The sequence below is a fragment of the Mercenaria mercenaria genome, chromosome 19 (assembly GCF_021730395.1).
Source record: "Mercenaria mercenaria strain notata chromosome 19, MADL_Memer_1, whole genome shotgun sequence".
NCBI lineage: Eukaryota > Metazoa > Mollusca > Bivalvia > Venerida > Veneridae > Mercenaria > Mercenaria mercenaria.
The window spans coordinates 5,440,021-5,460,380 of NC_069379.1; the positions used below are offsets into that span (position 1 = coordinate 5,440,021).

At 35.7% G+C, this 20,360-nt stretch overlaps 1 protein-coding gene across 1 annotated transcript; it reads right to left on the bottom strand.

Moving 5' to 3' along the window:
• Positions 1 to 814: 814 nt before the first annotated feature.
• Positions 815 to 16,195, bottom strand: LOC123542541 (disintegrin and metalloproteinase domain-containing protein 10-like). Its single transcript, XM_053532067.1, has 16 exons — positions 15,920 to 16,195; positions 15,096 to 15,223; positions 14,643 to 14,769; positions 14,271 to 14,389; positions 12,339 to 12,748; positions 11,919 to 12,021; positions 11,204 to 11,463; positions 10,515 to 10,643; positions 9,924 to 10,101; positions 8,935 to 9,100; positions 7,065 to 7,194; positions 6,433 to 6,555; positions 4,639 to 4,763; positions 3,440 to 3,542; positions 2,391 to 2,525; positions 815 to 1,816 (listed from the first exon to the last, which is right to left on the bottom strand). Exons 2-16 carry the CDS (start codon positions 15,178 to 15,180, stop codon positions 1,685 to 1,687), a joined length of 2,325 nt encoding a protein of 774 aa, XP_053388042.1. The 5' UTR covers positions 15,181 to 15,223; positions 15,920 to 16,195; the 3' UTR covers positions 815 to 1,684.
• Between the last annotated feature and the right edge of the window lie 4,165 nt (positions 16,196 to 20,360).

The window sequence follows — 20,360 nt, forward strand, 5'->3', positions numbered from 1 at the left end:
TGATTTTTAAGAAAATACTGAATAAGTAACAGCGAATTATGTCTTGTGTTTGGTTTCTAGCCAGTAGGTAATATATACGTGCATTACGTCTAACGTTATGACATATATGTTATTATTACTAAATAATGCTACTTTAAGTACAGATGAAAATGCATTTGAAGCCTTAATTGTAGATTTTTTCACGCGAAAATGTCATAAAGTAAATGATCCTGCCTAATATAACCCTAAGAATTTTTTGTTATGTTTATTTTCTTTCAATTCATACAAGCAAAAGGCATTCTTAGTTACTCTTAATATATACTTAATTTTCAGGGTTGTATTTATTTCTTTAAAAAGTACCTTTTCACTTTAACATCCAGCACTACCTTAATATCTGTGTAGACTTTGTCCGAGAATTTAGTCCTTATTGGACTTTATTACCAAAGGAAACACAATGAAATGTTAACAACTTGGCAAAAATATCACAGATTTTGATAGCATGAATATACAAAACAATACATTTAACAGTTTAAACCAATAAATGAAATAACACTTTTAACAATTACAATTAAGATATCACAGTCACAGAGCTTTATGATCAATATGGTGACATATTTCTGTCACAGGAAGGCTTGGTAGCTATCACGATAATATTGTGAAAAGGTTTTAGCTCAAAATTTCGCATCATGCTTGAAACTGCCAAGAGATACGATAATTAATATTCTAAACTTTCAAGCAAAGTTGTGTTATTTTCTGTTTCTTTTTGTTTTTCTTTCTTTTTTTTTTTTTTTTTTTTTTTTTTTTTTGTTTTTTGTTTATTTTTTAAAAAAAAATCATTTTGAAAATCGCAATAAGTTCTTTTCCAAGATGATTTTATTTCAAGGAAATTTTAGGTTATTGAGAAGAAGTTTTAGATAGTTCGACATATCAAGATAATTTCTGAAAGCATCGAGATAGCTCTCTAACTATAAATGGCAGCTACGGGCACCTACGTACCAAGATAATAATATTAATTATCGCAATGGTATTTCCAGGAAACTTTCGACTATTGAGATAATCTTTTCAGAAACCTTCGCTTTAATATCAAGCTATTTTAAGTATCGCGATAGCTACCTATACAGCTATCTCGTGGCAGAAATATGCCACCGTAAATCAAGGATGCTACTAGTAAGCCTATGTTTCTATTTTGAGAAGAAAAGCGGCACATGCGGTAATATTACACAACAGTTTCAAACATGACGTCATTTCTCCAAACATGACATCATTTCTCCTGGTTAATAAAACCTAATTAATCACAAATACCCCTCGTACTCTTTAGACAGTGTCCACAATGGCAGTCTTGTGCCAGACAAAAGCTGACTCCTTAGCTCTTTAGCACACATATGCTTCACAATCTCCTTGCAACAAAGTTTGAAAAAATGTAATTAGTTTTCGCGATAATAATGGATTTTGCTTTATGGCAAAATACAATTATATCGTTTCTGTTCATAGAACGATTGAACTACAATGTTAGTAGTATATTATGATCTGACAATAATCACTCATTGAAAAAGAACATGTCAATATACAAATTTGTGACTAGTATGCCAACTACTACAACTTGTTGACATAATCTTAAAAATATACAATGTCAAGGATGAATTTTAATGTTCGCCTCCAAACTCAGGACCATGTGCATGTAGTAGACATTTCAGTCACGGAAGTATTACATGTAGCCATCTGGAGACACTTGGTTAGGTTTTGCTTGTCTCGAATTTATTCTTGGGTCGTAGTGTAATTGTCGATCGTCTTGTTCAAGCGGTTTGTGCGACTTTGAACAGAATTTTACGACCAGTGCCTGTGAAATGTATAAGTGTGATTATACACAGTGCGATGGGTTAATAAGAATTGTGAACTAACAATATTTAAATAATCTCTAAGGGATACGGTTCCTTCAAATATGAGTGACAATTACATAACAATTCCTGACACACTACATTTTGGTATGTTTCTATTTATACAGGGGCCTCCATGGCAAAGTGGTTAAAGTCACTGACTTCAAATCACTTGTCTCTTACTGACATATGTTCGAGCTTCGCTCGAGTCCTTGGGTTCTTCACGTGAGAAAACCATAGCTGGTTTACAGAAGGCTGGAATCTTCTTCACCCATCAAAAGATGGAAAATCGCCATATGACCTATAATCGTGTCGGAGTGACAATAAACCCAACAAAAATATAATATTCATATGTGATTACATGCCAATACATAGTAAATATTACAGTGAAAGTCTGCAGGTTGACTTTGCTGGCAGGTGCACGTTATGGTTTATCCTTAGTTAATTTGAGATAACCGTAGAATGTGCTTGTTTACGTAATTTTCAGACAGATATGGTTTACAATATTTGTTCGGATGCTGTAACAATTATACTTACAATGCTGACGATAAATACCAGTCCGGCTATCAGACCGACGTACCAGTGTTTAGTCAAGAAATCTTTGACGGCATTTATCGCATCTCCAGACAGGAACAACTTCTTCAGATTACTCAAAGGTCCTTCAGGACTGACCTATAATAATAACATTTACTCAAATTGTATTTTAAAAGGTTCATTATAACGGTATCTCGATCTGCAATGTTTTGCTCGGCTACAGTGGATTTGCCGGTCCTAAGATAAGATAAGATAAGTGTTATCTAAAGTTGGCAAGAAGGCAACATTGCAACATAAGCTGTGAAGAGCTTTTGAACCTGTAAAAATAGAAAGATAACTCAAACAGGTCAAAATATAAAGCTATGTTGGATTTGCTGATCTTGACACATGGGTCTGAACACTGCTATAAAAAGGACTGTATAAAAAACTGAAACGTAATTAGGCACAATTGTGTATAGCTGTCCTGGATTGCATGAGTGGCTTAAGGTGAATGTGATCCGGTCTTGAAGATTCCACGAGAGCGGAATGCATAATTGTAGACCAAGGTACGATTTTAATTACCCATTTCTAAAAAATGAGTACATATACCTATTAGAGTGATATAACAGCAAAAATTGATTATAGTATTAGATAAATTGAGACTGACTGTGAATTTTTTGACGCACGCCATCACTGAAACGCCATTTCTAATTGCCCATTAAAGATTGTATATCGCCTCGATCGTGGGTTCAATCTCAGGCCGCGTCATACCAAACACGTGAAAAATCGTGCCAGTAGCCCCCTTGCTTGGAGCTCAGCATTAAAATGGAAATTGGATTCTCTTCTCTCATACCCTCGTGGCGATGGATTCCATCAGGTATGAGGTGTCGAGAGTGATTAAATTAAATACAAGTTGTAGAACTTGCTTCACAATCTACCTGAAATAAATTAGTATAAAACAAAGGATTGTAGAGGAGGTAACCCGTAACACAATGGATACGTTCAGCACTGATGCAGTATCGATGTAGGATTGAAACCTGGCAATACTTTAAAATTATTCAAACAGTGATTACCTGTCTACAAATCTTGAAGACATCACAGTACCCTTGATAGCTGTTACATGGCTGGCCTGCTAGTGCCTCGGCATCGGGTATATCCGAAAGATCAAATGAAGATCTGACATAGAATCATATCATGTTTGTCTATACAAGTTACATTTCTTTCATATATGCTTGATTAAAAATTTCATAACCAATTAAAACCAAAACCTAGATAAGGTTTAAAGTACTTAAGACGGTTCAAGCCATTTAAGATGAAAGTGAAATAAAATCAAATGCCAAAAGTGGTGAAACTCCATTGCAGGAGTTTCTTTTATCAAAACTAAGATTTCGTGGAAGTTCTACTTGATTTTCTGCTTGACTGTGTTTGTTTTTTGTTTTTGTTTTTTTTGTTTTTTTCGATTGCTGTTTTTCTCCGCTTTTCTTCTATTTAGTTTATTATCTTAACTCTTCTACTATATAAGTAAATTTATATCTGAAAATTATTTTTTGTTAAGCATATATCTTTTTCCATTCTAGTCCAAACAAAAATGCGCCATTTAGTTAAATCAAACATTAATTTGACAGCCAGGGACGGACCGACTTTTAATGTTGGTAAAACTTGTGGTCCAACCCTTTTCTATTATCGCAACTCTGCAAAGTTACCGAATGTATCTTAATGTACAGAAGTATTTTATATGTCTTGATGTAATGATAGTTTGCTGTTGTATATATATTTACATTATGTATCTGTATATTATTGTCTTGATGTGCATTGCATTTACCATAACGTCTTTTGTGATAATTACAAGAAAATATTATTAAACTAAAACTTGATTTTCTGCTCCTTCAATTTGTTCTTTAACGGTAAATAGTCATAACTATTGCCCGTTCAGACACCGGGCAATAAAACTGACTGTTGACCGGAAAACCATTCAATACATGTGTTATTACCTGACACCAGAAATGAATTTTCATATGTTTATCTTCAAGCTTGGCTTTAGCCTAGCAAAATTTAGTTTTGACCTATCTAACGGCCGATAGCACAAATTATCATGCAATCGATTGCATACCCTTGACCGGTTATATGTGTAAATAGTTACGTAACAACAGAGACTGTATTCTTAATGACGGCAAAACATATCAAAGCAAAGAATACTTTAACATAGTTTCTTTCCATAGCCCAGAAGGAAAATACATATTCAAGTAGATTTGATTAAATAAAATAGTCTTACTTGCAAGTGTCTCCGTCTTTACAGCAGACTTGACATAGTTTCTTATCCTTCCAATCTCCCGCGGTATCCGGTGAGCAATAGCATGGTTCACGCCCATGGGCAAGACATATTGACCCCGAACATTCCTGGAAAAATTATACAATTTGTATTTGGTGGAACACCATTTCCAACATAGACTACAACTGCTGTAATATGCTGAAATTCAGGTTTTAATACTGCATCTTTAAGTGTGGCGTCAAAAGACTGTTCCACATATAGCTAATGGTAAACACCATCATTTCGGCGCTAATCATTTTGGATAATTTGTCATTTCAGCAGCTTAATATAGGTTAGAGGGTACTAAATGTCTCCGCTTTTATTTTCTATTCAAACAAAAGCTGTCCGCAAGACAGCCAATGCTCGGCTATTTGAATTATTGTCCCAAAAGCAGGAATAATACCCTAACAGCTAAAATATCTATTAAGTTTCAATCCAGTATCTGCATTCGTATTTGAGATAGAAACTTGCAGGTAAAATTTTACCCAGGATTTCCTAAGTCCAAACGCGGGCATAATTTGGCCAAAATGCATGTCAGAATTATAGGACTTGATGCTATCACCGTATCGTACGTGAGAATCACAGGTTTACGGTCCATATCCCAGTCATATGGAAATTACTTATTTAAAACTGCAAGTTTCAACATGAAATTGGAAGCATATTTGAGCCGCGCTATGAGGAAACCAACATAGTGACCTTGCGACCAGCATGGATCCATGCATCCACGCAGTCTGGTCAGGATCTATGCTGTTCGGTAACGCTTGCTCTAATTGCAATAGGCTTTGAAAGCAAACAGCATGGATCCTGACCAGACTGGTGGATGCATGGATCCATGCTGGTCGCAAAGCCACTATGTTGGTTTCCTCATGATGCGTCTCATATAAAATGATTATATTATGAAAGATTTTACAGAAAATATATTTATATTACATTCGCAATAATAACTAAAAGGCTGATACTGATTTTGTGTGGTTGTAAGTGTTTTAACCACTTTCCATTAATTGTCTTATAATTGGCATTATTTAGGCAGTGACTCGGTATTAGCACTCGGCAATGTTCGTTTGACTGCGTATTCGGCAGTCTTCGGAGGTTAACGCTTAAAAAATTCAAGCAACACCATATCATATAAAAGAAAGGGTTGTTTCACATGAAAATTGAACAACATATAAAACATGTATATTATTCTGCGAAATGATTGTCAGTACTAGTATGCTAATATTTACATTAAACAGAAAAGGACTGCATTAATGGGCCGCATATTCGAACAGTTCAACGCCTTTAAAGCTCACCATTTTCAAAGAACCGTTATATGTCTTCGATTTGATGCATTTGCAATGATGTCCCAGTGCTGAAATTTCACATAACTTGGTGGAATGTAGTTTCTAGCAAATGTTTATTTCTATTTCTTTACAAATGACATTTGTTTTAAAGTAGTCGTTGGTGGAACAATTTCTCAGAATATTTTAGGTATCAGTCGTACCGGACAGTACGGCAGAGGAAGTAATGGTAGTTATTTCGGTAAAGATATTTTTTGTTTATAAAATATTTCTGTGTTTTGATGATATATTCATAAACCTTAAGATGCTCAGCGCGTACAAACGGAATATGCCGAAATTGCATATTGATAACACGTATTTTGCGTTATCAATACTGGTTTACTGTCTTAGAATACCATAATTCCTACTACACATGAACATTTTACATGGTCCGAAAGGTGGACTGTCATGCTGGTTTGAGTGTACAAAAAAGAATATTTACCCCGTTGAAGCAAACAAGAGTGTCCTCGCTGTCCCCGCATGTTGTTCCGTTAGGTCTATGACTGGATGATGGACAAGAAGCCGAGGTTCCAGTAAGGAGGTTATTAAGGTCAAATACAAAATACTGTCAGTAAAAAAATTAGTAAGTGCAAACCTCACAGGTTTGGATTATATATGTCAATTAGGGAAACTAAATTCATGCATACTTTTGTTAATGAGTAATTTGTAGCAATGCTGTAAAACTCTCCATGAGATTTATGAAAACATCTTAATACTAAGTCGCGCCATGAGAAAAAACAACATAGTGCGTATGCGACCAGCATGGATCCAGACCAGCCTGCGCATCTGCGCAGTCTGGTCAGGATCCATGCTGTTCACTAATGGTATCTCTCATTGCAATAGGCTTTGAAAGCGAAAAGCATGGATCCTGACCAGACTGCACGGATGTGCAGGCTGGTCTGGATCTATGCTGGTCGCAAATGCACTATGCTGGATTTCTCATGGCACGGCTCATATTTAATAAATGTAAGTTCTTTCAGACTGGATCTGTTCTGTTCTATATTAACATCTTGCAGACTAAGAGAGAGTAACATGAATTTGGGAGGTGATCAGTTCAGCAAGAGGAATTTTGACCTGTATATTGAATATAGTAAATAAAGGATATGTACAAAATGCTTCGTCTAAACAGTCAGATGTCACTCGGCAAGATACAGTGTCGGCTTTATACTGACAGCTCGCATTGCAACATGAACCTTCACTGGGACTGAAAATACAGAATATTCTATTTGTAAAATGAGTGGTGCATGGTCGTTCATTGTCGGGTGATTAAAGCACGATGATGAAAGTCGAAACTAAGATGATGAAAGTCGAAACTACGATGATGAAACTCGAAGCCACGAAGATAAACACAGGATGATATCGCGTTTTCATGATAGTAGTTTCGTGTTTCGCAATCGTGATTACGACTTTCACATCGTGGGTCCGACTGTCGTAATCGTAGTTGCGTGATTACAGCTTCCAAGGAATGGAGTTCAGGAATACAAATCTCGAAGGTCCAAACGGAACACCTCTGTGAGGGGAGCGGTGCTCTAGTGGATAAGGTGTCGGCCGCTCAATCCAGGGGTCGTGGGTTCAAGCCCCACTGGGGTCACGATCATGACTTCTCATATGACACCAGTACTGGTTTTTCCAGGAAGCGGACTCGAGAGTGGTTCCAATAAGCTTGAAGCTTTCATCACAATCGAGCTAAAATAAATTAGTATAAACTAAACTAACACCGTAAAATCTCGCTTGTGGTGTGGTGTAGTATTCTTTCAAGTGAGGAGGCCAATCAGCTCGCTCACGGAGGTCCTGTTGTTATGCATAATTGAACGCCATGTTTAACCTTAAGTCTGCTGTCGGCAAGTGACTGATCATGCTGTCTTTGCGACCTGTGCAGACCAAGATCATCCTGCACATCCGTGCATGCTGATCATGGTCTGCACTGTTCGCTATTCAGTCGAGAAAAAAATCCAGTGAACACCCTTTGATAAAAAAATGGTACTGCCCAAACTTAATGATACAACAGTCCATTTCAGAAATTTAGCAGGGTAAAGGTTAAAACAATACCTGGGTAATGGTGCAAGTGGTTAAACCCAGCAGTAACCATAATATGATATGATATGATATGATATGATATATATATGATATTGATATGATATGATATGATATATTATGATATGATATGATATGATATGATATGATATATGAGATATGATATGATATGATATGATATGATATGATATGATATATGATATATGATATATGATATGATATGAGATGATATATGAGATATGATACGAAATGATATATTATATGATATGATATTGATATGATATATGATATGATATATGATATAAGATATACGAGATATGATATGATATGATATGATATGATGTGATATATGATATGATGTGATATATGATATGATATGATATATGATATATGATATGATGTGATATATGATATGATATGATATGATATGATATGATATATGATATGATATTGATATTGATATTGATATTGATATTGATATTGATATTGATATGATATGATATGATATGATATGAACACGTAATCAACTTTCACCTTGATTAAAACTTGAAGTGTTTAAATGTAGTACAGTCATAAACATATTTAGGTTGATACACCTGTAGGTGAAAAATGTTTAAAAAGTGGCCTAAGTTAAGAAGCAAACTTCCGTAAAACAACTATCCACTTTATGTCAAGTCTCATGTGAATTTGACGGAAACTGGAGGAGGAGTTGCGAACACAATGTACTGATATATTTGTATTAGTGTGAAGCTATACAAGGGACATAACTCAAGAAGAATTAAATGTATTTGAAAATGGTATATAATATGGTGTATAACATTTTGATGAAGGCCTATAATGAGACTACATTGAAACTTTTACAAGTTATTTGAGTTTAACAAAGGATGCCTAGGTTAACAGTTATCATTACCTACAAACCGCAGAAGACTTTTTCGTACATGGTGTTTCTACACCAGGTGCATCAGGATCGTCCACCATTGGATTACAACACCCCTCTGTGCACTCGTCCTCCCAACCACAGTCACACTCCTCCGTCCCTTCAACCACCCTGTTACCACACACCTCGCCCAAATCAGCTGTGAATGATTTACATAACTATCAACTATTGTAAAGGCTACCGTATATTTTCGCTTATAAGACGCATTATCATGAGTCATATTTCTAGTTCAGAGCATCTTATAAGTATGCAGTACAGGAAAATAAAAGGAAAAAGAAACCCCAGACTGCATGTTCGACTTCTTATAAGCGAGTGCGTCTAATTAGCGAAAATACAGCAAACATCGTCGAGACTGTCAAATCTCATGAAAAAAGAAATCGGCAGAATCCTTCTGTTTGTTCTTAGAAGTAATATGATTTGTTAACATTGGCATATCTCATATATTCTTGTATTTTAATATTTGATATCTTGTATTCTAAATATATATTTTTACGCTGGATAAATGATTGAAATTGTGGACTTTCTAATCTAGATGACGTTGAATATGAAACGTTCCATAGTTATTGTACGTTGACTTTAATTATGCCTATTGAATACAACAAATTAACAATCATTTAATTTATAATAAAAACCTAAGCTTAATTCATTATAAAGATATTTGAGCCGTGCCATGGGAAAACCAACATAGTGCATTTGCGACCAGCATGGATCCAGACCAGCCTGCGCATCCGCGCAGTCTGGTCAGGATCCATGCTGTTCGCTTTTAAAGCCTATTGGAATTGGAGAAACTGTTAGCGAACAGCATGGATCCTGACCAGACTGCGCGGATGCGCAGGCTGGTCTGGATCCATGCTGGTCGCAAACCCACTATGTTGGTTTTCTCATGGCACGGCTCATTTTCATGTTTGTTTTGTCTCGTTTGAAATATATGCCGCTGTTTATCGCAGTAAAGTTAAATTTACCAACAAAACAACCATCGGAAGTTATTGCTTTAGCCTCTAGAACTGGATATGTTTGTTCAATGCTGCAGCTTGACAGTTTGTAATTGTTTGCTTGATTTCCGGATGTTGCGCGCGCATACATGATGTAGTTTCCGGCAGTGTCACCTGGTGTGCAATCTGGGTTGCCTTCTGGGTCGTGCTGATAAAGAAGTCAGATTTAGTTTGCGGTATTTATGAAAACAAGGCAACAGTTCATACTCGGATAATACTGGACGTTATGCCTTTATTTTCTACCGGCATCTACATGTATTACATGTATTTGCAAAGGCTTAAACACAGCTTCAAAATGGGATGGAGGTCAGGAGTACGGGAGACGCGGAGGGGTTCGAGAAGTAAATGTCGGTTGCAGAAACCCCGCTAGCTTTCAAACTAAGGGTCATTTGTTCAAAATTCTTTTACCATGCGTGGCCTGATATTTGGACCTGAAGCAAACATAATGAACCTAAAGTAAACATGATCAATGGCTGTGGATCTTTCTTCTTCAACTGAATCAAAAGTCGACAAATGGCCTTTAACTATGTATGCCTTATATAACAACAAATAATTGCTCACCTCAGATCCAAAATTGTGACCAATTTCATGTGCAAAGGTCACGTGAGATACAGCAGACGGTACTTCCGACCCATAATTCAATAGTGTTACTATTCCAGTATTAAGACTTTTGCCTTCACCTTGATATGTCTGAAATACGTTTATCTGATTCAATAAAATATACACAAAAAGATAATCGTTCACCTAAGCTTGCTGTCTTGTACAATTTTTGGGAAGGAAAACAGTTGTCTTCAAACTTTGGTTAGTAGTGCCTGGCACGAAGAATTTTGAAATTTCCACTATATACGTGTACATGCAAAAACAAAATGACTATGTCCTTCGGTAAGAAGTTTATGAGACAATGGCAATTAAAGATTCGTCTGCTTTCACCTCTGAAGGTCGCTTCAAATGAAATTGAAATATCTCCATTTGACGTTAAAAAGTCAATTTACCTACTTGCCGAACTATTTTATGACAATCATCTGCGGATGCTCAAGTAGGGCTGAAAACCAGATTATATAACTGTTTTGTTTTCTTCCACAGTTGTTAATATCGCTTTCAGATTAGCGTTTTGAGATGATGATTATTTAAGAGCAGACATTTAAGGTCACAAAATGATAAACACGATTTATATACCCTGTATACTAAATTATATCACAATAATGAAAACATATACATCAATATTGCCATGAATATACATTTGTACCTACCCTGTATTTTTCACAGATGCCGCCGGCGGAAGTCGGATGTCCAGCCCAGGCCAGACCGAGAACACCATCGGAGAAGTCTTGATAGGTAAACAAGTACGACAAACAAAACGAGTCGTAATTACCCCGAGAATGAAGGTCAAGAAAATAGTCCACGGCGAAATTACCGTCGTATCTGTATCCTTCCACTTGCGGATCGTCCCAGATTTTGATCTTTTTTATTATGAAGCCAATACTGTCAGCTCCACCGGATCCATCAAAATCTGGCAAATAAATTCAAAATTTGTTAGAATCTGACCTCAGTACGCAAAAAGACAACCAAATCACCAAATAAGAAGAATATACCTTCTGTGACAATAGGAAGATAAAATAGTTCCTGTCTCAGTGATTCCATTTAGTATTGTGAAAATGTAGTCCTCATCTTCTTCTATACTAGCAACAGGTTTCCGATGTTCTACGGTGAACTGCAAATGCTAAAGGACCGCGCCCTTATGTAAGTGTAAATACACAAAACATCTTAGGGACTGGTTACCGCCTGCCATGTTTACCGTTAGAAATCTAGCACTGCCGTCCGTAAAATAACTAACACCAGCTGAAAACCATTATCATACAAGACATGTATGAAAAGATTAGAACTAACTTTTCTCTATTGATGGCCTGAGTAACTCACATGCATTATCTTTCTAATTATAAACAAGGAAAAAAAAGTTATATTTACTTGTTTCCTTGTATATTTCATCTACAGCGTGCACATACTGTGTCAATTTTTCAATCACGGTGTCTACGTCACTTCCGTATTTCTGGAAATACTTGTGGTCAGCCTAAAATGATAAAATACGTAAATACCTTTCGTGAAGACATCTCGACGAACGGTTATAGACAAAAGTAATCCGAAGCAAAAGTGCTTCCGAAAGTCAAAGCAGAAGGTCCAGCAGAACTGTCCGGCTTGTTAGATTTGGTTTTCACAAATCGTTTAAAACTATTTATATATATGTAACTGTATTATCAAAAGTAAAATGTGAAAGAACGCTAAAGGCCTAAATGTTTTTTTAGTTCTTATTTTCGATTTTTTTACTGAATCTTATGTTTTTATTTTAATATTAGGCGATTTCATCCACTGAAACTGTATTAGCCCTACCTGCATGTACAGTTCACAGATTCGTTTTGTAGGATCAACAGCTCGTTTCATCCTGGTTTTGTTAAATTTCTTCTTACTGAATGCGTCAGGGTTCGTCTCTTCTGTATATTTTTCTATTGTATATTCTGATGGTTTAACGTGTTTAGTTATATGATCTACTCCACCATAGTCGTAATTATTTACACTTCCTGTCATTTGCGTCTGCTTCTCTTTCAGCTGCGCATGCGCACAGGAAGTATGTGATGAATTAAAAGTGACGTCAGAAATTTTGTAAACAACCGTATGAAATTCATCTGCGTGTTGAAAATGGTGTATTGCTCTTTCCATAAAATATGTTTCGTTGTTTGTTATGATTTTCCCTTCAAAGTGCCCTCCTCTGGTTAGTACTCCATAAGCTTTTGAGGAATCCTCTGAATAATAAATGAAATGGAAAATAAAACTATTAGAGCGGTTAAGCATACTCCTATGAAATAAATGCTGCGTGTCGTGTTTCATTTGTGTAAAATTCTGATCAATACGGTACTATTCATTAATTGAGAGTTGAATATTCATACTGCTAGGACGGTATTGAATGACGAGAACGGGATAATATTGCAATGACGGGATGATTGTAACTTAGACATTATATGCATGCTTGGCGGGTTGCCTCCATCCCTTAAAGACCCACCACGACCTAGTGACCTCCTTTTTTTCACCCGCAAAAACTTCATGAAAATCATTCTTATAATTCAGGTAATATACAGCTATACTACAAGTTTTCAGGTGGACAATTTAGGCCCTTCCTGAATAAATGTGTTTTGACAAATTCATCTGCAAACTTAGGCCTATTCAGTCAGTCTCTGTTCAGCATGGTTTTAAGAATATAGATGAATAACTATCTTACACTGTAGAAACAAAAAGTGATTGAAATTTAACTAAATACACCGATTTCTGTACATACTGCTGCATTAAATTCAATAAAATGTAAAGACATAAAACACATTGGCTTGGCCTAATATATGTCACTGCCAATTTGAAACTAAATACTTGTATATCTCATATTTTTCATGCAAACTATGTATAATTACCATCATCGAAATACAAAAAAAATCAGTTATTTTGTGTCGCAGCTTTAAAAACTTGAACTTTTGTAAACATTCATATATGTCACTCGTATTGCATTCATAGATAAAACATACATTTAGGCATTTTAAAAGGTTGAACAGTCATGAAAAAGTCATTGCCCAAGTTCAAATGTAGTTATAATAGAAAACTGTATAAAGGCGTACAAAGTTGTTTTTTCCGGCAACATGCTAAAAAAATTAGGATTTGAATGTCTGTATTTTTTTCTTGGATTTTTTTTTATTAAGTGGAACTTTTCAGAAATTATTTTTACACCAAATAAGTTTTTATCTTTAAGTGCAGTGTGACCGCTGTAAAAAGTTAACCCGTACATGGATTTATAGTGTTGTTATATTTTCTGGCCCTTTGGAATAATGGAGAACATCCACTTCTACTATAACAGAATTCCGCTTAAATCGGTGCTAGGGGATGTGAGAGGTGTTGTACATTTCCTTTTCTCTCATGAACAGACTTAATCAAACCCAGACTTCTGTTATGTTGCTTGATTTCGTTCTATGCTCTCGAAGGATCTTTTAAGGTATTGAACCCGTAATATTGTACCTCCTTTTTGAAGAGTATTCAATTCCTACCATAAACCTAAATTATGCAATTTTCAGAGGGGCGTAGGTTCAAGCCCCACTGGGACCAAAATTTTTTTCCCATATTTTTCTATTTCTAGTACGTTTTTACTTCTTTCAAGACTTATTATGGATGTATTGTACAAAAGTGGAAAATTTTCATTTTATAAGCGATTTCTTATTCAAGATGCCATTTATGAACAAACAAACAAAATTGCAAAATTTATGGAAATATTGCTGGATCCATTCTTACCTTTAATATAACCAGAGTAAGGCAAGGGTCTATTATTTGTCCTTGTTTCTTTACTCGTTTCAACAACAAGGCTTGGATGAAGATGTGTATTGTCTTGCCGAAGAACTGGAGTAAATGACCTTAAAGAAAAAAAAAACTTGTAATTTATAAGTAAAACTAGTCATAGATTAAAGATTAAAAAGAACATATCCGTCAGTTTTAATATGACATCAACATTATTTGGCAATAACGCCTAGTACTATTAGAAAATCCAAACTTAAACAAGGTTACACATACAACACCATTGCTATCGTACATCGATGAAAAAATTCAATGAGCGCTTCTTCTAATGACTTCTTATTTTTTTTTAAAAAAATGAAAAGTCACGCTTACCTTCCGAACGCTTCAAACTGAAACGTTAACTCGTCAGTTGAACGTCTGGTCACGTGATGATCTCGTAATTTAACGTGGTCATAATAAACTCGTTCAAAATTTCGAATAAAAGGAATGCGCTGAACCTCTGAAAAAAATGAAGTATTTTTGTATGAATATGATTAACATTAAATTAAACGTATAATTTTTAGGATGCATCTCCACCTAGAGAGATTGTTGTGGTTTGTTTATATACCGGACTTGTAAATAAAAATTGTTTGACTCGAGTTCACTTGACTAAATGAAGATCTTTTTTACAATATTTGTTTGCAAAGATGTTTTGTTCAAATATAATAGGCGATTTGTACATAATGTTTTATGCGAAAACAAAATATTGTGAAACAACTGGGAGTGTTTTTGTTGTTGTTGTTGTTGTTGTTGTTGTCGTTTTATGTAATATCGCTAGACAAGTACCTGTTTCGCATAATACTGTTTCTTTGAAGAATATGGATGAAAAGATGAAGGCATGAATGGCTGAAAGTTTGCAGTGCTGCCGCATGTCGTTTTCTATTATGTCCTTTCCTTACGTCGTATCATACCGTCTGTAAAAAGGAGTAATTAAGTAATTAGTATTAAAGAAGAATTCAGGACTGATTCCGAGGTCCAATATTCGTCAGCTCTTTAAAGAAGTGACCTAGTAGAAACGACATTCGTTAATTTCTTATTCGAGTGTGATTTCAGTATTCTCGGGTTGTTATGGAGCTACATTACGACCGGAAAATACCGAAGTAACAGACGAGAAAACGTAATTGCACGGAAATTGCCGATTGTCATGACGGATGAACTACGTTTGAAATGACCATATTCAAATTGCTCCATTTTCATTCAGTGCCTGAACTTTGTTAAATGAAATAATTTACCAAAATTAGTGCATTAATTAGAATGCGAGAACTGAGTTGTAACATACAACAAAATTAAGGCAGTGGACCCGTAATGAGGAATAACATTCGGCAAATTCCGTACGGTTACGTTTTCTCGGTATTTTTCGGACGGGAAGTAGCCCAACGCGCGCATGACTTTTCCTAAACAACCAGAGAATGCCGAAATCGCACGAGAAGAAGACGTTATTTGCCGATTGTTATATATCGGGTCCTCTTCCGCTGCTAGCATCAGATTTCTATAATGGTTAATATCTATTGATTCGCATGCATACAAATATTTTGTAATGTCATTTCAAGCTTTGATTCTTTAGGCAGAACAAAAAGATAATTATTCTGATCAATATTAAAGGTATTTACAAATGCATGAGATGGTCTATAGTGTCAAGTTCTTCCTGGCAATCACATAGACAAAAAAATTACATGTTCATGCTTATTACAGTTGAACAAGATAGCGGCCACTTGTATTCAACAGCCACCTATAGGCTGAAAGTAACATGAGGTTTTCAGTTTTACGTTAGAAACAGATAAAGCCGTTGTCCAAACAGAATGTATGCCTGATGACCTGGTTATAAAACTACTTCATACTAATTGGAACAAAATTGAGCCGCGCCATAAGAAAACTAACACAGTGCATTTGCGCAGTCTAGTCAGGATCCATGCTGTTCGCTTTCAAAGCCTATTGCAATTAGAGAAACCGTTAGAGAACAGCATGGATCCTGATCAGACTGTGCGGATGCGCAGGCTTGTCTAGATCCATGCTGGTCGCAAACGCACTATGTTGGTTTTCTCATGGCGCGGCTCATTATTATCGAAAGTATGATTATGTAAAACGTCAACGTATTTTATGTTCGTAACAAAAATGCGGCAGCCATATTATAAACAAAGTCATTATGAGCCTTTAAGAAGCCAGCCTGTATACTTCCTGTCTAATCCGTCAACTTGTCTTAAGCGGCAGCCTGCCTTAAGCGACCTTAAGCAGCCAATTTGTGTCCCTCCCTTGATTGGCTACTTGATACACGTTTGACTGTACGGAGTTTAGATATTTAAAAAAATCATACAGGATTATCGAACTTAAGGTAGTTCTGCACGTTTGGATCATTTTTTATAATGTAGAATTTGACTAAACCCTGGTTTTTCAAACGTCAGAATACACTAAGAAAATTCGGCAAATAAAAAAAGGTGTGTGCTTGATTTCTTGCTAGACTGTTTTGAAAATTTTTAACCTCACACAAGTTTCCATGATGGAAGTCAATGGGAAAATCACATTTTTGATAATATGTTCGCAAATAGAAAGATTTCTAAAACGTAGACTTTAATTAAACTTCTCACAGTTGTAAATAAACGCAGGTGAAATAAAATGTATATATTCATGTGCTTGTTTTCCTTGAGATATGCCTAATTTACCTCATTTTAAGATGTTATTTGGGCTTATTTACCGTGCAAAACCACTTAATATCAAATTTTGTCTTTAAAATAAAGGTAACATCACTGGCGTTTAACAATTTTACTAACTGGTTGCAAATTCTTCATAAAATGATTTTCAGTTCCGTCTCCGAGTCTACGATTTATTCTACGTTATCTGGATAAATGACGTCCAGTCAAACGTTCAGAACCACCTAAATATTCAAGCTCGCCCGCTTAGCTCAGTAGGGAGAGTGCAGATTTACGGATCGCGGGGTCGTGAGTTTGATCCCCGGGCAAGGCTTATGTCCTCCACGATGATGGAAGACATTGTGTCTGATATCATTTGTCCTCTATCTCTGATTCAAGTTGGAAGTTACTTGCGGAGAACAGATGTGTACTGGTAAAGAATCCAGAAGAAACACTGGTTAAGTTAACTGCCCGCCGTAATATAACTGAAATATTGTTGAAAAACGTCGTTAAACCCAAAACAAAACAAAACTTAATCTGCATCTTCATAAGACGGCGTGTGCTGTAAAGAACGACAAGTAAAAAATTTTGAAATTATAGTTGCTACATAATTTATTTTGTTATGCTCCAGTGGAAACATTGAAATCATCGTAAAATGTAGTATCAACACTTTCAGTCAATGTCTAAAGAAATTAAAGTTTGAAAAAGAGTTATCAGCCCTTGAAAACGGCATTTCCACCAAAATACTGTTTTCAAGGACAGATAACTCTCTCAATACTGGCGACTTATGACTTTTATTGCATATCTTTGTTTCTTAGAGTGATTAATTTCAATATCCAAAGTTTGAAGGAATTCTGTTATTGATAAATATTTTGCACATCTAATATGCAGAGACTATAGCGCGTGCCTTTAATTTTTTAACAATAATTGAGGCGTGCCATAAGAAAACCAACATAGGGGGTTTGCGACCAGCATAGATCCAGACCAGCCTGCGCATCCGCGCAGTCTGGCCAGGATCCATGCTGTTCGCTTTTAAAGCTTATTGGAATCGGAAAAACTGTTAGCGAACAGCATGGATCCTAACCAGACTGCGCGGATGCGCAGGCTGGTCTGGATCCATGCTGGTCACAAACCCACTACGTTGGTTTTCTCATGGCACGGCTCAATTATGTTCTATTTCCACAAGGTGCATATCCATTAAAAACTTTTACCGGAAATATGCTTAACTATCAGATGTAACACCGCCGTTGTTCAAGTACACGAAACCCGTGCTAAAACGTCGTCTACCTAAATATTTTTATTTTAAATTTACATGTAGGTCAATGAAATTCTGTAAATGTTTAGATCTACGTGTTCTGTTTTGAGATGTTGATCTATCTAAATGTCTTTTTCTATTGAAACATTTACTGAATAGATTTATATAATTAACAGAACATCGAATTTTCGTAAGAAATACTAGTATTCAACTTTAGCTATCTTTTTAATGACGTAAATGACGTCATCAATCACGGAAAGCCCGAAATAGCGTTCATTAATGTCAGATTTTGTCAAGTAACCAACGAAAACATTTATCGAAGTCACTCTAAGTACGTGTGAAATTAGATTAAAATGTTTTCTGCATCGAGTACATGTATATACCTTTAATTCCAACATTTAAATTTCAAAATTTAAATCAAAAGGCAAGTTTTCCTACAGAAGACACAAATAATATTTTACCTGATTTTTTTCTCCATGTCCATGTGTAATGTTCCAGCACGAGCTATTATTAGGAAAGAAAAATGTCGTCTGCCTGAATGATAAGATCTACAAACAAAACGATACCAACATCAGCAATCAGCACTCGTATCGATCTTACTGCCGTGATAGATATCTTACAGGTAAAAATTACCTTGCATAATTGATTCGTTGATTGTTTTTGTCGTCTGTCGTGATCTGATGCTAAAAGTCAGAAAACAGTTATGACCATAACGAGCTTAAGTGAGTTATGAATAATTTAAACGTTGCTTTCTCGCTCCAGAGAAAAAGTATCAAAAATATACATGAATATTAATAATTAATGAATTGTTTATGTGTAAAAATAATATCACTTAAATTATCGTTTGGGTTTTACACGAGTCAAGATCAAAGCAAACTTTTTATTCAAAACTCAACGTCATATTTGATGCTACGTAAATATCGCCTTTTACGTTAAAATTATTTCCACAAGTTACTAGTATACACCATTTTAAATGAAAGTATGATGAGCAAGAAACAAATCGGTTCTTGCAGAATGAACAGAACGCTGCGATCTCTTGCACTTCCGGTGATATTCCATTCACACTCCCGGTGATGGTGGGAGGATCACGAACTACAACTCTGCTCGGAGATTGAGGTTATAATGCAGTAATTCGGACAAAAATGTGCGAAAGAAGTCCCTAATAAATAGATCCTAGTTTTTCAAATTTTTCGCGTATTTGCGCGTACATCGGGAGCCAAATGGGCATAATTTCACTCGTGGAATGAATTTTACATAAAATAGGCCACTTTTCATGCTAATATTCGCATGTTTTTGAATTGTTTACGCGAAAACGAAAGTAGGGTGTTTATTCTGCGGACCACTTTCTGACATGCGGCAATATGAGGGTACCTGACTTCAGTTGACTTGCATTTCACTGCATACTATTCAACACCCCTTTTTCTTTTCGTTTTCTTGAAGCAAGTATATGGATATCTTGTGGAAAATAGTTCTACGACGGAGTGAAAATCTAGAAACTGTAACAAAATTGCTCTGAAGTAGCTGAATTTTATATGAAACAATGAACAATTTCTTTTATTGGTATATAGCCAGAACGCTGGTCCTAAAGAAAATGTATGAGAGCAGAAGAGAACTGTTAAAATGCCGGTTTCAACTAAAATTATTAATCTATAATTTGACAAAACGGTACTTTATAATTCATACAGAAAACCAGGGATACAAATGTATTCATCATTCCTGATAAAAAATAAACAAATAAAGGGCTGTTAGTTCCGGACCATATCGAACTCCTTTTTATTTTCAAAAAAGTCCCAAACCAACAGGTTTTTGCTGTTTTCACACATAGATTGCCACCACAGAGCTCAAATACAAAATCCCTGTTTACAGCAAAATATCTTTTTCGGTGGCGTTTGTTGACGAGACACTTGTCAACAACTGGAAGCGAACAGTTAAACCAAATGCATTGCATACCGCAGTAGAAGTTCGTCATGTGTCACAATATCTGTCCTTCGTTTGTCATGCAATGAACAGCTATTGTGACACGCAATGAACAGCTATTATGACATACAATGAATAGCTATTATGATACGCGATGAACAGCTACTGTGACACGCAGTGGGCAGTTATTGTGACACGCTATGGACCGCTGTTGTGTCAAGCAAAGAAACTTTGTCACGCTATGAACAGCTATTA

Excerpts from the sequence above, each read along its gene's own strand:
- LOC123542541 (XM_053532067.1), bottom strand. The coding sequence starts at position 15,180 with ATGCGGCAGCACTGCAAACTTTCAGCCATTCATGCCTTCATCTTTTCA. Across the intron at positions 10,102-10,514 it reads GTCACAATTTTGGATCTGAG|CACGACCCAGAAGGCAACCC; the intron begins GTGAGCAATTAT and ends CTTCTTTATCAG. Across the intron at positions 7,195-8,934 it reads AAGTCTTCTGCGGTTTGTAG|TCCCAGTGAAGGTTCATGTT; the intron begins GTAATGATAACT and ends CTGTATTTTCAG.